Here is a 16704-nt window from a genome sequence, read left to right as displayed (position 1 = left end):
GCTACGGAGGATTAGAAAAGCATGTGTACAATAAATATAGTGTTTATAGTATGGTGTATTGTACTATAGTAGAAGGAGCTTGGCTGCTTATTTTTTAATATTTCATCCAAGGTTTAATTCATCATGCTGATCTCCATTTTAAACCAGTTATTAAAAATGAATCATATTATTGAAAATTACCCAATTATCCTTTTTAAATGCACCAACCAACCTGCCATCTGTCGGCCATTGTAAGGTCTCTGTGTTTATTTGTAGTTCTGTAAAGGTCTTTGTTAGAAATATAACAAAGCAAAAAATAACAACCAGTCATAAAGCTGGACCTTTTCTAACTTTTCTCTCCCTGTTTCTCTTTGCAAGAACACGTGCACGCAAATGTATCTACACTTTTACATCACCATTGTAAACAACAAGACTTATCTACAACATAAAGCAGTGAAGGGCAGGAGGGCACGTACTGTTAACTTCAGTAAATATTTTCTTTGCAACCACACCAGCCCCACTGAATGAAAATTCTTCAAGGGTCAAATTGTAGGTTGTTGACTTTGTCTGGAGGATGTGAAATCTGTTGTGACAACTCTTGGCCGACACCGACGCAGATGGAGATGAATGAGAACTCCACAACAAGCTGTTTTGCATGAGTCATCTTGTGATGAATGAAGATGATGCAGCAACAATACTGATAAACTGTTGTCAGACTGCATTTTCTTCACTCGCTTTTCTGTTCCTTTTAATTACTTCCGTCTTGCGGTTGCTTTAGATGCCACTGGTAGCAACAATAAACAATACCGTTTGTATCTCGGAATCTCACTCACCCATCCAACAAAAATATGTCTGTTTGTCTATCAGATGATAGTGATTTGTCAGTTGCCAATGCAATCAAAACTAAACTGTACATGTTCAAGTGGTCCATTTAAAAAATATATTTTTTGCATTTTATTTTAAATGCAAAAACGTGTAAAAATCGTGAAAACCGTTTCGCACAAACAATATTAAATGAAGTAAAACATTTAAACAGATTTTTTTCAGTTTATTTTTTTCAAACGTTTACATGTGTAAGAAACTGTCTTAATACAATGCTTCAGTAACATATACAAACACTTTGCATCCGCATCTCTTGCAGAATCTTGTCTCTCTTAATTAGTGAAATAGAGAGAAAGTCACCTTTCTAATGAAGAAAGAGAAGATGCTGACACGTGCCACTTTCCTAGTATTTCTTTGGCTTTTTAGGTTTACTATGAATTCACTGAACCATTTTAAACCATGTTTAGTCAACACTGTCAGAATCTCAAACACAAGGCTTGTTACCTGAACTCCAAACTCACATCTGTAAATCCCAGATAATTCTCTAAAATAATCCACACGATCAGAGAAGTTTTACAAGCACAAAAAAGAACACAATGAACCTTTTTATGTGAAGTTAAATTGTATATTAACAATGTAAGAATAACTGGTTTAATATTACTTGCGGACTTTTAGTAAACATATCATTGCATTTCTTGAAAATTTACTAATAAATTTTCAATTTCGATATATATTCGTCATGAATCCTTGCTTATAGGCGGATTCAGTTATGTTAAGCCATATTGCTTTGCTGTGTGCAGTGATTTAGCACAAGTTTGTACATTGCTATGGAAATGAAAAGCTGCGAAGGGTGAAAGTGCTAGATAAGAAAGTTTTTTTCACACCTTGCAGGTCATATTGCATCGTGTTTTATTGAAAAAAATGTATTGACAAATAGTGTCGAAACTCATAGAGTAGCAAACACTTTGCTTCTCCAGGTAATTTGGGAATTGTTGGCTGTGTCGTTTTCGTCATATCATCGTCTCTTTAAGATAATAGAAGTTAGATATCTATTCTGTACGGAACTATTTTGTTCTTATAAACGTCTGGCAAACTGTCTTTTCTTTTTCTTAAAGGGGCGTAATGCGTGTGACGGGGATCCTGACGTGGTTACTTCTCGTCCTCCTTCACAATGCCATCGAGTAACTAGACTGTCATTTCCATGGCTGGGGTCTTGGCCTCTTGTTTTTGAAATTTCTTTGTAACAATCGCGTATACCAAGGCTGAGATGGACAAAAGAAGCCCCAGGAACCTGAAGCCTATCTGATAGCCAAGCATCCGCAGGCGAAACATGTCGTTGTCATAGAGACGACAGGCACCTCTTCCGAAACACGAATTCTCCCACTGAATGCAAATACCGTCCACGATCTTTCCAAAGAGGATTGGCCCCAGCATCCATGCTACAAGAGAAATTAAAAGTGTGTTAACAAAGAAATGAATGACTAGAGTTTATAGCGCCTTGTCCTTGGCTCAAGACTGTAATTTATTGTGTTATTTCATGGTAGCATGATGCTGATTTATGTTAGTGAATTCAATACCATGCTGTTGGTTCAAAACGAAATAAAATTACTTGAAACCACTTCACGAAAGTAGAAGTGAATAATACTGTAGTTAATGCCCGGCCATCTCCTATTGTTTTGATCTCTCTAAATAAAAATTCACACCTGTTACTGATGTCGAAAACGAGGCTAGACCTAAGGCAAGCGGTTTATCTCGTTCTTCAACAGACCTGCAACAAAGATAGATGGAATAACTGTAGAAGTAGGAACTTACACCAGTGGTTTGACCTATCACATTGTCTAGTCCTATATTACAATAGAAGCAATCTTCGAAGCAGAGTTTTTACAATTTGACGATTAGCTTTTCCAATGATGCTAGTAAGAGGAACCTACAACAAGAAAGTGGATGCTACTGAAGTTGCGCACCTGATGTAGATGATTAGCTTGGGTATGATGGACAAGGTTCCAAAGAGAGATCCAGCAGCGACAGCGACCATAAACGGGTAGAACATAGGGCAACTGTAGTCACACATACCCGCCGTGGCGGTCCCTCCAGCGATGCACGTGCAGTTCTGATACATCTTTGGCGGAAATGACGATATTTAGAATATTTATCGTCCATAAAAACTTTTTTTCAATTTATTCGATATATTGAAGCATATATATGTTTTTTATTGTCTGTTCTTTATTACTTCATTCATTCACTCTTTAGTTTAATTCATTAAATACAACGTTTGTTCTTTAGTTTGTGAATTTATTTCTTATTGTTTGATTTCTTTGCAATTACATTTTTTTGGTACTTTCTAAAATGCATGCCACATACACACACATTTAAACATTCACACATGACCACACCTTATTTGTATCCACCAGACAACCCGCGTGACAAGGTGAGAAGTAGGTTCGGCCATCGTCGCCGCAGATGGGAAAGTAGTCGTTGTCGTCACACGCACAATTCTTGTTGCAGCCAATGGTGGACTCGTCCACTGCAGCACGAGGACTACAAGTGAAACAGAAAACACAATAAAACATCTTAATCTGAATCACTTATTTGCAATGTGATAAGTACATTTTTGCACCCTGCACCTTCCCCGTACTTTGACTTTATAGAATAAGCAAAGAACAGGCTTTTTCAAAGTATTGTCTAATGATAATTAATCCAGTCCCAGCCTCGTCGCTGTTTTGTTATATCACTAACCCAGGACTGTTGTACAGGTAGGGCTGGTCACACTTGAAGATCATCAGCAAGCCGGAGAAGAAGACAGAGAGGATCTGCATGGCCGTAATGAACTTCAGGCCGAGCAAAGGGCCCATCTTCAATCTCTTTGTAAGGTAGCCGCCAACAAATGTGCCAACGCATGCTGTCCCCAGCATATTCCCGGCTGGAAAAAAATTAAATGTTTACAATAATTCTGTTGTCACTGTGTTCGGTAAAAATTACAGGATAAAGGAAATGACAAGTAAACGGATAATTAAAGATGTAGTTAATGGAAGTTTCTTGGTTTTAGGCATGACATTTAAGATAAAGCAAGAAAAAAAGAAGAAAGGGGGGAAAAGAAAAAAAAAGCGTACAACTAAGGACATGAAAGTAAAAGTAAGACTGTAAGAAGAAAATAAAGAAACACACACACAACCACATCGATATATATATATACATTCACAGAAAGACACATGTACACACAAAGATGTCGTGGAGACGACTACATTTATTTCGTGTGACCTACCCAGTGACATGTTGACTCGCCAGGCTGGGAAGGAGAACTGGTTTTCAATGTACTTGGGTGTGAAAGATTGGGATCCGGCCACAGAGAAGAGCAGAGCACAGGAGGATGCTAGGACCAGCATGTAGATAGGGTTCGTCACCAGGCGGCCCAACGCCCCAAAGAATCCTGAGAAGGAATGGCCACTCTTGTTAATTAATTAATTGATTAATATTCTTCTTTAATTGTTCGCTTGTTTTTTGTGTATTTGCTGTTAAGTTTTCTTTTGTGAATTCATCGATAATCTCTTGTCACATTGTAGATTCTTATTTCTAAAGCAGAAGCATCTAAATTTAATGTAATCTGTCACAATGTAAACAAACCTTTCAAATAGGAAACGATGTCGAACGGCTTTTTCTGTATGACGATATCATTTATCGGTTTCTTTTCAGAGGAAATTTTCCCCTTCTTTAAGGATCTCGGGAAGAAGAAGAGGGGAATACCAAACACACATGCTGCACACCCGAATGTGATGTACCCTAGCCACCAGGCTCCTATCCACTTCGGGTGTCTGGGATACAGATTTGTGTCTAGAAATGGAAGGCAAGAGATCATTCATATTTGCTTTCAGAACAAGATCGAGAAAAACAAGTCGACTCTAAAAAACATAATGCTGAAGGTTAATTCACAAGCACAGAGTTTAAAAATATTCTTCCTTAAAGTAAACAAAGAGCTTAAAAATTAAAACATTCGGGGTAGTCCTAAATTATAAACAAAGCAGTTTAATTTAGAGTAGGGCTTTAGAAGAGGGGTGTCTTCTGTCGGAGCTCAGTCCAACTTATGATATCATGGTACAAATAATACCTTAACTAATTAGACGATTTCCTTAACAGTCAACGCACCTTCTAGTGTCACATAAATGCGAGTAAAAATTCCACCAATTGCATACGCCATTGCTGGCCCCATGATGCCGAGTGTGGTCATCACTCCTGAAATAAAACCCACGAAATACCAGACCTGTCATTAGTGAAATTATATGCACAGTCAGGAGATGGTTTAATAACCAGTTGTGTAATTCAATCTTTTATTCATAGAAAGAAACTCCAGGATTGTTATTTTAGCATCAAGTGGTCAAGGGCTGTAACTTACCCACGTAGAAGCCTGTCTTTGTTCTGTCGACATTAGCGTCCACGTAGGTGGTGAGGAAGGAGTAGCGAGGAGACTTTGCCACTCCTTGCAGGACCATGCCGAGGACGATGATGACCAAGGCTGTGGTGGCATGAGCTCGCGCTTTGTTCTCTCCACCGAGCATTGCCGAAGACTTCGTGGCATCTGCATAAGAACATAACACAATAAAAAGTGTTTTCCATAATTTTTCGCGAAGTCTTGTTTGTCCCCGACAGCTTTCAATAGTCACACATCTTCGGGACGGTATTTTTAATCCCAATTATTTTAAATATATCTTAAGGTTGAGGTAACAACTGTCAGTTACAATTTACCTTTAAAGTAAGAGTGGATATATACCTTCAGCAATCATGCCGCACCCAAGGGATGTCAAATTATCGTTGTCACATAGCTGACCACCGAAGGCTTTTGTCGATCGTGAAGACACGACTCCTGTGATGTTACTCGTCTTGATGTCCACAGTGGGACTAGGGGCACCAAACAAGAAGTGTGGCAGGGCACAGATGATCCCAGACACGCCAAAGAAGATTGTGGCGAGACCTAAAGCTCGTGGAATGTGGATCTGGGGACAACAAGTGGAATGGATGAGGCTCTCTCTCTATCTACCCACGTAAATATACTCCAGACTGTGAGGAACACACTGGTGGCCGGGATTTCAATTTCAGCATGGGTTGCAAAGGTCACTATTAAATATCTGCTGTGCAGGCAGGTCACATTTTATCTTACGAGCATATTACTTGACATAACAAATCATTTGAGTCTAGAGTTACGTTCGTTTTGCGAGTTGTCTGACCTTGTCAGCCACGTAGCTGATGAAGAGGACGAGGATGAGAAAGCCGATGTCGTTGGCCGCCATGATGAGTCCTGTCTCAGAGCTGGTGAAGCCGAAGTGACGTTCTAAGGTCGTGACCTGCGATCGCCGCGAGACCATTGGATCATTTTCATGCATTGGATCATATCTAAGTCTCCTTTAAGACTACATTTTTTCTGCAATGATTTGTTTTTCACAATGGCTCCATGTCCTCCCCACAAAAATATTAAGTGTGTCTCACCACCAAGATAGACCATCTAACACTTTCTGACAACAAACAGACAACAAACAATAAGCCCCGGCCGGCCATTTTGACTATAAATCACAAAAAAGTGATAAGTCATACCTGACTATTGACATACGAGTTCAAGGTGGAGGTGACGAGCGAGCAGAGGCAGTAGGAGCCTGTGAAGACACCGATGTTGGCCAGCATCCTCGCCGCCGGCGGTTTGCATCCCCCGATGCCGCACTCTGGGACATAGTCGTTGTCCATGTCCGTGCTGGCGGCGATGTAGTCGTTGGTGCTGGGCTTGCTCTTCTTCTGGTGAGGGGCCATGATGCACGGCTACCTCAGTATCAGCCGTCTGAAATATGTTTCGAAAAAAAAAGTGAAGAGTTCAGTTAACATAAAGGTGAGGAGGCCCTGGTGTTGCTGTCGAGTGATGTATCATTGTGAGCTTATATACAGGACCCTCGACCGCATCAACGATGATTAAAGTTAATAACTGGATCCGTGGTGTGTGTGTTTGGGGGTCACTGCTGTCATACATCTCCAGGTGAGAGTTAACACGAATGTCATACGTTCCGCTGATTATCGGGTGTTGTCTCCAGTCCTGGTGTCATGCCCGGGTGCAAAATGGAGGATGATTTTCCAGAGTGCTTGTCCACGAGAAACTAGCGTGATCTTGCATAAAAAAATGAGTATCTCAAATAGAAAACACGAGTAGGCATAGCTATATGAATATAGTCATTCTGTACTATATTTATTATAATTATCTCTCTCTTCTCTTTTTTTATTTCCCTTGTATCTTTTGCTTTCTCATTCTAGCGTGATCTTGCATGAATTTTTTTTCTATCTTGAATGGAGAACACAATTAGGGATAAGTATGTGAATATATGCTTAATGTGTACATTTAACCCTTATCTTTATTATAATAATCTTTCTCTCTTTCTATTTGCCCTGTATCTTTGTTTTTTTCAGTCTACTTTATCTCTCTCTCTCTCTCTTTCTGTTTTCCCTTCTGTCCCAGTTTCTATCACAAATGCACCACAAACACAAGCACTTTAATAATTGTTGATATAAAAATGAAATAAAAATTTACAGCAATTTCCGAGTAGTTGTTTAAAATGTTTTTCATCAGGAGCTCTAAATGTTTGACTGTCAGTTATTTTCTTCTTTGCACTTATTTCACATTCTCCGTTCGCTGCAACAGTTCAAAATCACATCAGTCGCCTCCATCTTGCTTAGAAGATAACTCTGAGGCTAAATGCTGATCTTGCATCACGAAGGTGTCTCCCTGTGTAGTCAGCAGTGTAATCAAGTTATGAGGATTCACTGTTTAGAAGACACTGTGTATAAAAGTCTGTGGAGAAGAGAGTTAAAATGAATGTCAGTAGGAAAAAGAAGAGTGGATTCTGAATGTGCTGGTGCGCATGCGCGTAAGTACACATGTGCTTGTGAGGATGCATTTGCTTCCCAATTACTAAAGGTAGGTAGTCATGCGCCTTGATAAATATATATCTGTGTGTGTTTGAGCCTGCCATCTGAGGTGGGAAAAGGCACTACGAATTCTACATTCTCCATTTATTTATTTATTTATTTATTTATTTATTTATTTTTTTATTTTTTTATTTTTCCCACGTGCACTTTGTGACATAAAGAAAGACAACCACTTCAGGAAGTGAAGTTGAAGTTATTTTACAGAACATTTTGAATCAAACAACTCTGATCAAGTTTGTATTAAATGATAATTCTTAACAATTAAATATGTTTAACAAATAAGTTTTCAGACATGAGAAACAGACGGGACATTTTACGAGGTTATGATGATTAAAACTAGAGCATCAGTCGACCAATTCTTTGTAATTCAATTCAACTTTATTCATCCACAATGACAATTCCAGATAGTACATGTACTAGCAATATATAGAGATAATACATACATGTCAAGTGAAATAATTTTCTCTCTCTCTCTCACACAGACATCCCTAGCAACAGTAGATACAGTTGATGACCTTAGGACACCTCAGGTTAGTAGTACAAGATCATAATGTAATAAGATAATGTACCTCAGTGACTATAAAAAGCACTATGTCATTTTAAGACAACTTAGCACAAGTATTGACTTAGGAGATGATTTTTCTGATTATTTGATGCCCACAGCATCTGATACATTGAGCTGCAAGCATTGTGTTTATTGTTTAAAGAGAACGTGGTACCTTTGCACAAGCAGCTGCCTTTAGTTCTCTTAGTAAATTGTCTTTTTATGCAAAAAAACCTCTTTGAATTGATTTTAACATTTCGTAAAATATATTGCATAACGTCTATCAGAAACTCTTTATCAATAATCCGAAAAGAAATTAGTATTTTGATATTGTGTAATTAACACAAAGTGGTCTGAATAATTCCAGTAATAGCTAAAGTTATTTCAAACAAGCAGTAACACCAGCAGTATATAACAGACAACACTAGTATCATCTTTATCCATAATATTATGGAATTCGTCGTTTCAGGACTTGCGACCACTAGAAACATTTTTAGCCATGTTGTTGTTTGTCTTTTCTGAGTTCTGTAGAGGAGAAGCTGAGATCTCCATCTCCATCTCCAGGTCTTCTTTGTCCGCAGCTTCTGGTGGTTTTTCGAATGTTTTACAGACAACAGCGACGACAAGGCCGATGACGACGAAGATGAACCCCACGGAACGAAAGAAGGACTGAGAACCAAGCAGCTTCCAGCGGAAGTCACTGTTGTCATAGAGACGGCAGAAGCCTCGCCCTTCGCAGGCGTTGTCCCACATGATGCACAGGTCGTCCACCAGCTTGCCGTACAGGACAGGGCCGAGCATCCAGCCTGCCAGACAGACGGAGACAGAGACAGAGACAGTCAGAGAGTACATACAGCTGCTTTTAACTTAGTTAAAAATATTGAATGAATAAGGTCCTATAATTCGTGATAAGGGGAAGTAATTAACACGTTCATAAAAATTAATGTAAGAAATTCGTTTTTCTACCTGACGAGAGTGACCATAAAAAAGAGCTTCTTTGGAATATATTTCACGGAAAATTACAAGGTATTAGAAGTTAGTATTTTCGGTATTTGTATAAGAAGGCTTCACGTACTAAGTTCTTTCTCTGAGAATCTTTCTTGTCATATGTTGATGCTTCAATGGAAAGTAAACTCACTGCATCCGATTGTTTACAAACGATACTCGTCAACATAAAGTTTGACTAACAAGATATTGAAATTGTCAAAAATGTTTTATCAAACTGCAAATTTTAACTTTCCAATGTCAACTTAAACATTTGCAGACATGCTGTGACACGGAGGATGGACTTTGTTGTCTCACCTGTAACAGAAGTCATGAAGGAGGACAGACCCAATGCCAGACCTTTGTCTCTCTCCTCCACACACCTGTCACAGGTAAAATGCGAAATTCTATTATAGCATTCACATGTGGCAAAATATCCTAATACTATTTTGAACAATTTTTCAGTACCTTTCCTGTAAAAGAAATGCAGGTGTCGATATTTTTTGAAAAATTTGCCGTGTGAGATGCTAATTACCTAAACTTCCGTCACAAAACACATCGCAGTTTCCACCTGCATTCCATATTAGTGATGGGGAATGGCAAGAAACTTAATTCCAGTGTTATTTCAAACATTATACACAGGAGCTATGGCAACAAGTTTTTGATGTTCTGGTATAGAATTCTTGTCACAGTTTGTCAGGTGTAAGAATTTAGGTTAATTGAGGTCGACTGTAGTACATTTTGCAGCAAAATCATAATGAGAAATACAGCAAAAATTTTACAGTAGAAAAATCACCATTTTTGATGCGTTCACATACAAGGTATTTGCCTTCAGACTTTCTCAACATTTGACCAAGATAACTGACATTCAGATGGCGGCGTTCTATGATGTACCCAGCATGTGCATCACATCCTACTCTTTTCTCTTGTTTCCCTTTCTCTCTCACACATACAGATACATTTTGATCTTTGCCTCGTTGCTCAGAAGCTCGGCGAGGACTACCCACCGTATGTTGATGATTAGTGAAGGTATGATGGCAAATGTTCCAAACAAAGCTTGACACGCCAGGCCGATCATAAACGGGTAGAACATGGGGCAACTGTAGTCACACACCCCAGCAGTGGCTGTGCCCCCTCCTATACACGTGCAGTTCTGGTAGGTCTGAGGATAAAATCATTTATAAATATATAAATACAGAGTCTGCACACCCCTCTCTGTACACACATGTACAACATATATAAACTACATACATCTATATCTAACATACATAAATACACAGACCTAAATACAATAAATTTTTCTTTATAAATATTTGTAACAGGAACTGGTTGCGTACTCCACCAATGTTCTCGATACATCCCGCGTGGCACGGCGAGAAGTAGGACCGACCGTCCGCTCCGCAGACAGGAAAGTAGTCCATGTCATCGCACGTGCAGCCATCGAAACAGCCAGCCTGCGATTTCGTCGATTGTTGCCAGAGGTCTGTGAGAAACATTTGTGTGGATACTTTGATTTAGACATAGCCCGGAAAAGTAGCCATCGCAACCGTACATGAACTTTCTCTCTCTTTCTCTCTCTCTCACACACACACGAACATACGCAACAATGTAAAGAGAAAACTCTTCTATTTTGAGTATAGATAATTACTTAAGAAACGTAATAATAAATAAATAAAAGTGAAGTAATTGGAAGTTGTGAAGCAAGACATGGACAAAAATCGCACCCAGGACTGTTGTACAGAGGTGGCTGTTGGCAGGTGAATGCCATCTGCAGGACGTTGCCGGCGCTGGACAGAAGCTGCATGAGAGCTGAGAACTTGAGACTTGCTAGCGGCCCCATCTTGAAGCGCCTGGACAGGACGCCGCCCATGAATGTCCCCAGACAGGCTGTGGTCAGCATCACGACGGCTGGAAACAACCACCACAACACTCTGATCCTTTAGTCAAGTCGAGGACTAGTGTGCACGGCAGTCTCTGGGCGTGTCTTGAGTCTGCTGGACATGTGGGCGTGTCTGTAGGAGTGTCTTCAGGACAGTCTGTGGTTGTTTCTGTATGAGAGCCAGTAGAACAGTTACTGGTCGTCTGTAGACACTTCTGTTGTATCTGTAGTCAGCTGTGTGTTTGTAACTCAGTCTGTGAGTTCATGGGAAAGTCCCTTCATGTGGTTCAGTCTGGAAGAACTTTGGGCCAATCCTTATGTGTCAATGGATCAGTCTGGATGCGTGTCTATGACAACGAAACCCTTCGACCATCTAATATTTACAGTGCGTTTGCCAAGGGACTTTACCCATAGCCATATTGGCTTTCCAGGCAGGAAAGGAGAACTGGTTTCGATGTACTTGGGTGTGAAGCCCTGGGCGCCGGCAACAGCAAAGATGGTGAAGCAGGCGGAGACCAGTTGAGTCATGTACACTGGGTTCTTCAGCAGACGACACATCGCCGCCAGGAAACCTGTAGAGTAAAAAGGGGGAATCGTATGCTGGGGGTCTTCATAAAGGTCTACATAAAGAGGCTAGAGGTATCTAGAGGAGGAACTGATGGACTGACTCTCATAACACACCGCAGGACAATATACTCTTAAGGTGATCTTTGGGATGTCCTCTATTTTAGCATTTTTTTTAAAACATCTCATTTTTTGTTTCCTTTTACTACTGCATTCTTTTGGTCATAAGATGTGAACGCTAATGAAAATAAAACTACAAACTTTATAATCTTTAAAAATAAAACAAAAAAAAAAGCAGCCAGGCAAGTAATCGAAAACGATGTATTTAAGCTGTTTGTACGTCCAGAAGGGCAAATTACCTTTGGTATATTTCAACTGCAGACCCATAGAGTTCGAATGTCTTCTCCTTCTTTTTCATCTCTGAGGGTTATATCTCTTGAACGAGCGAGGGAAGCAGAATAGCGGGAGAGAAAAGAGACAGGCTGCTCCTCCAAACGTGATGTACCCGAGCCACCACGCTCCTATCCATTTTCGGGTGCCTCGGGCCAATGTTTGTTTCTAGAATTCAAAATAAAACAACAAACGAGGAATAACACGATACACTTATTGGTAACAGTTATATGGTCATCTTTAGTATCGACTAGGTAGGTTAAAAATAATATTCAATAGTAATACAGACTACATAGATTATATAAGGAACTTTAGACTCTATACTTTATATATACATATACATAATCTTTGTTATAGATAATTCTTTAATAATGTAATATCTTACGCTGAAATTAAAACTAAATGAAAAATATAGAAGACAATAAGGGGAATGAAGTAAGTCAGGACTTTGCAGATAGAACAATGCTTTCCAAAGGGATTATGAACGATGTTTTATTGCAGTTGTTATTATAAATGGTGAGTATAAAAAATAGAAAACATGAAAAACATCTTTACATAGATGTGACAAGTAAATGAATCCATATTGTAATTTACAGAAGTTGGTCGTTCATTTAAACTTTTGGTGAGACAACATGAACAAAAATAAAAACTAAACCACGAGAGAAAAAATGAAACAGAAAACAAACATGAGTAAAAATAAGAACAAGAATGGAAACAAAATTTAATAAAGAAATTACACATTAATCATAAATAATAACATTCATAATAATTGCAATCAGACAGTAAGAAATATATCAACAAAGAATCCTCACCTTCTAGAGTAACGTACATCCTGGTAAAGGCACCGCCCAGTGCAAAGGCTGCGGCTGGTCCCATGATACCAAATGTGATGATAATACCTAAAAGTAGAAAGAATGGCCATGACATTATAAACCCTTTATTATTATTTTAATATTATTTCTATTTCGTCTTAGTGTGGACAATGTCTTTGGAGAATGTTTTCAAGGCTTTCTATCTGTTCATCGTTGTGGAAATAGGTAAAAAATGGGTTCACCATGTCCAGACCTCAAGAAGTCAATGGTGGAACCCAGCCCTCTCCTTTCAATACCTACTCTGATCAGGTGACCATGTGATGGGTGAAGTAAACGTCTTCGAATTATAGCCCCGAGCCTCTAATCGTCTGCTACAAATGTAAGAGACTAACCACCTAGCTCTGGAGCCTCATTATGTTAAAAGCTTTTTTTAAATCTTCGTCTGTATCTTTTCTCGTTTGTTCATATTCTCATTTATACATGTACGCATGGGTCTGAAATGACCTCACACTTTTATTTCTATTGGTGGAAGGCCGGATTCACGTGCTAATTGGGAATTGCAAGACCTTACCAACCAACTGACAGACAGTTCGAACGCTTCTGGAGAAGAGCAAACACCTTTAACTACTTGGGAGCCACCCTTTCCAAGACCATTTGCTGTAAGGTCGTACCCATGTAGAAGCCAGTCTTAGTTTTGTCGATGTTGTTGTCGACAAAGGTGGTGATGAGTGGGTGGCGAGGGGCCTTGGCCACGCCCTGCAGCACCATACCCAGTACGATGATCACCAGGGCAGACACGGCATTGGCCCGGGCACGGTTGCTGACACTGGAGGTGTCGCCTGTTGCTGGAAAACAAGAAGGACGGGAGATTCTGTAACAAATTCTTCAAAAAGCTTGGCTTTACCTTCTATGGTATTATCGTTTGGTCTTCCTCAAACTTCATCCTGACCTCTTGCCATCGTAATCTTAAAACCTTTTTTTTCGGACAGATTTTACATTAAAAATGTGTACCACTCAGGGATAAATAAAAACTAACATCATGTCGTGTGATGATGATTCTCTCACCTAAGCTGTTGACAAATGTCGGCAATGGTTTCACCTGAAGCAAAATGGGAACGAGAACTTTATTCTCCTCAAATAATACTTTCTTACTATTTGTGGACGTCGAGGGCTGAAGACAAGCAGACAGTTTGGTGGTGTTGAATGTGTCACACATTTGCCCCTGGAATGTTTGGGAGGCGCCAGCTGACGCCGCTTTGCTGACGTTCCCCATCACGATGTCGTCTGATGGACTCGGGGCTCCGAAGAGAAACTGGGGCAGGGCGCAGAGAATCCCGGAATATTCCGAACAAGAGAGTTGCGTATCCCATGAATCGAGGGATGTGCACCTGAGATAATAAAATGGTAATAAAATGATAATAAAATGTAGGTAGGACATGCATAGTTTCAATATTATTTCTAACTGTAATGTGAGTAAACGCATTTTGAAAATGAGAAAAGGTCAGAGGTGAAAGTGATTTTTAATTAGTTGAGTAAAATTACTTGTCACTATAAAACATCTCACTCTTGTAGCGATGTAGCTGACGAAAAGAACGATGACCAAGAATCCGATGTCATTGGCCGCCATGATTAAGCCAGTCTGTTCACTGCTGAAGCCGAAATGGCGCTCTATAGTCGTGACCTGTGTGAACATCAAGTGAACATCTTTAGTAAAACTTTTGTCTTTGTGTGTAAACGTTTGGTTTAGTCAGAAGCCGAACCTTAGTCACTGATTTCTGACCGTTTCCATTTTTTTAAATGTAGGAATACATCTGTCATCGAAGCTTGTTTGAACACTCAATGAACAGCTGTCAGTCAAACATTAATGGTCGCCACCTTTATGAACAGTTCATCGATAGTGGCCAACACACAATAAATAAAGAAGTAAAAACGTATATATATATATGTATATAAATTCTTTAACTATAACAATACTCATTTATTACATAATGAATCCTGATTTGTTTGAGGTCTGTTCCTCGCAAGAATGGATACTTAACTTATCAGCAGGGGAAGTAAATACTATGTTCACTCCATTTATCATCTGATAAACTATGTGACCAATCATATTTAAAAATAACATAAAACAGCACAAAAAGTCAATAAAGTAATTATTAAATATAAAAACAATAACTACTCTCGTTTTTTTTGCCCAGAAATTTCTATTTGTGATCTTGACTTGATTTTTTGGTTACCTCCTTATTCTGTCTACTCCTCATTATTCCCTTTCTCACAAAATAGTCTAAATAGTCTAAATATATTTTTTTTTATCCCCCGGCTCTCACCTGGCCGTTAACGTACGCGGACAAGGTGGATGTCAGCAAGGCGCTGATGGCATAAATTCCAGAAAAAGTCGCCATGTTGGTCAACTTTCTCCTGGCTGGTGGCTTGATGCAGCCAAGTCCACATTCAGGTGCTCGCCCTTGGTAGTCAGAATCCATCTGCGAAGTATTAAAGTATAAATAAAAGTATAAATAAAAATTAATGTTTATGTTTGCTTCGGTTATGACAAGCTATGGCCCGGTGTCACCAGGGTATCAGTGGCCACCTTTTCACGATGAGACTGTCTACCTGGCGATGATTTTCCAGACGGACCTGACTGCTCACAGCAGAAAAGCGAGGATAATGTGAGCGAGAAGATGATGGAGGTAAACAGATTGTCAGACGAGGAGGTTATCACAGAGGCCAATGCAGCATCACGCACACTCCAAAAGTAATTAATTTCTCTTCTGTTTGTCTGGATTTTTTTTAAAGGGAAAGGATGTAAAGGCTATTGACACTGTATCAAGTTCTTGACCTGCAATTATCAGTATGAATGGTAAGTATATAAAACTATGCCTGGACTTAAGCTGACTCGCTGTTCTTTTTATGCTGACTTAAAGGCCATGGAAAATAGTGTGTGTGTGTGTGAACGCGCGTGTACATAAGTACTGAAATATATTCAGTGAGCTAGTGAACGAGTGACTTAGAGAGAAGGAGGATAGTTTACATTTTAAAAAAATAATAAAAAATAAGTAAATAAATAAATAAATAACAAAAATAATAAACAAAAACAATAAACAATATACAGCAAAGAAACACAAGCATCAGCGAACTGATGACAGAATGAAAAATATGAACTAAGTGCATGGACAGAAGGAAAGTAAATGCTCTCTTAATTGCGAAAGGAAATTTTTAAAGAGGTAGATCTTACAAATGGATGTAAAATTAATTATATAACTTCTTCTTTATCTTCCTATCTCTCTCTGCTCCTAACTTTATTTCTTCCAGAAATTTCTTACCTGTGTAGCTCAGTCCTCCAAGCGACGAACCTCGCTCAAATGCGTCTATCGTTGTGTTTGAACGGACGAAGTGGTCTGAGGGCTCAGCAAGCCATGAACTATCACGACCGTGTCCAAACGACCTCGGTTGAATCTGTCCACGTCTTCGTTCCACTGCTGCAGAAGCGAGAAACATATGTCCACACATTATACAAATAAAGATAAACCGACATCAAATCACGACTACAGCAGCTGGCACATTAAAGACAGCCTTACATTTCCCTTCAGTTATCAATTCTGTATCCTGTCCTGTATATTGAAACAACTTCTAAATCAACTCTTTGCATTTGAAATGACACCCTGCTTATTTCCAGATGCGACATTGTATCTCGATGCGAAGTTCTGGTTGCTGAAGAATACACCAACGTCAAATTACGAGATAAAAGATTTTTGGATAAGTTCAAGCTCTCTTCTGCC

The 16704-nt window shown here is 39.3% G+C and overlaps 2 protein-coding genes across 4 annotated transcripts; both read right to left on the bottom strand.

Moving 5' to 3' along the window:
* Positions 1-1081: 1081 nt before the first annotated feature.
* On the bottom strand, positions 1082-6632 carry LOC112569455 (solute carrier organic anion transporter family member 2A1-like). The gene is made up of 12 exons (XM_025247245.1): positions 6382-6632; positions 6018-6134; positions 5564-5786; positions 5189-5371; positions 4942-5028; positions 4423-4629; positions 4064-4228; positions 3538-3721; positions 3195-3339; positions 2766-2920; positions 2505-2569; positions 1082-2240 (listed from the first exon to the last, which is right to left on the bottom strand). Exons 1-12 carry the CDS (start codon positions 6589-6591, stop codon positions 1987-1989), a joined length of 1995 nt encoding a protein of 664 aa, XP_025103030.1. The 5' UTR covers positions 6592-6632; the 3' UTR covers positions 1082-1986.
* Positions 6633-11012: 4380 nt separating this feature from the next.
* Positions 11013-16557, bottom strand: LOC112569507 (solute carrier organic anion transporter family member 1B1-like). Of its 3 annotated transcripts, XR_003100446.1 has the most exons (10): positions 16504-16557; positions 16249-16404; positions 15253-15408; positions 14493-14609; positions 14081-14316; positions 13600-13773; positions 12929-13015; positions 12086-12284; positions 11571-11734; positions 11013-11191 (listed from the first exon to the last, which is right to left on the bottom strand). XR_003100446.1 is itself a non-coding variant. In XM_025247311.1 (9 exons), the coding sequence occupies exons 3-7, from the start codon at positions 14543-14545 to the stop codon at positions 12154-12156; spliced, it is 681 nt and encodes a 226-aa protein (XP_025103096.1). In that variant the 5' UTR covers positions 14546-14609; positions 15253-15408; positions 16249-16422; the 3' UTR covers positions 11013-11191; positions 11571-11734; positions 12086-12153. The 3 variants fall into 3 exon arrangements, 2 of the variants coding, with proteins under 2 accessions (XP_025103096.1, XP_025103097.1); XM_025247311.1 differs by lacking the exon at positions 16504-16557 and having other exon boundaries at positions 16249-16422; XM_025247312.1 differs by lacking the exons at positions 16249-16404; positions 16504-16557 and adding an exon at positions 15516-15734.
* Positions 16558-16704: the final 147 nt, after the last annotated feature.

The sequence above is a fragment of the Pomacea canaliculata genome, linkage group LG7 (assembly GCF_003073045.1).
Source record: "Pomacea canaliculata isolate SZHN2017 linkage group LG7, ASM307304v1, whole genome shotgun sequence".
In the NCBI taxonomy this organism is placed as follows: Eukaryota; Metazoa; Mollusca; class Gastropoda; order Architaenioglossa; family Ampullariidae; genus Pomacea; species Pomacea canaliculata.
This window is presented reverse-complemented; position numbering and strand designations above follow the sequence as displayed.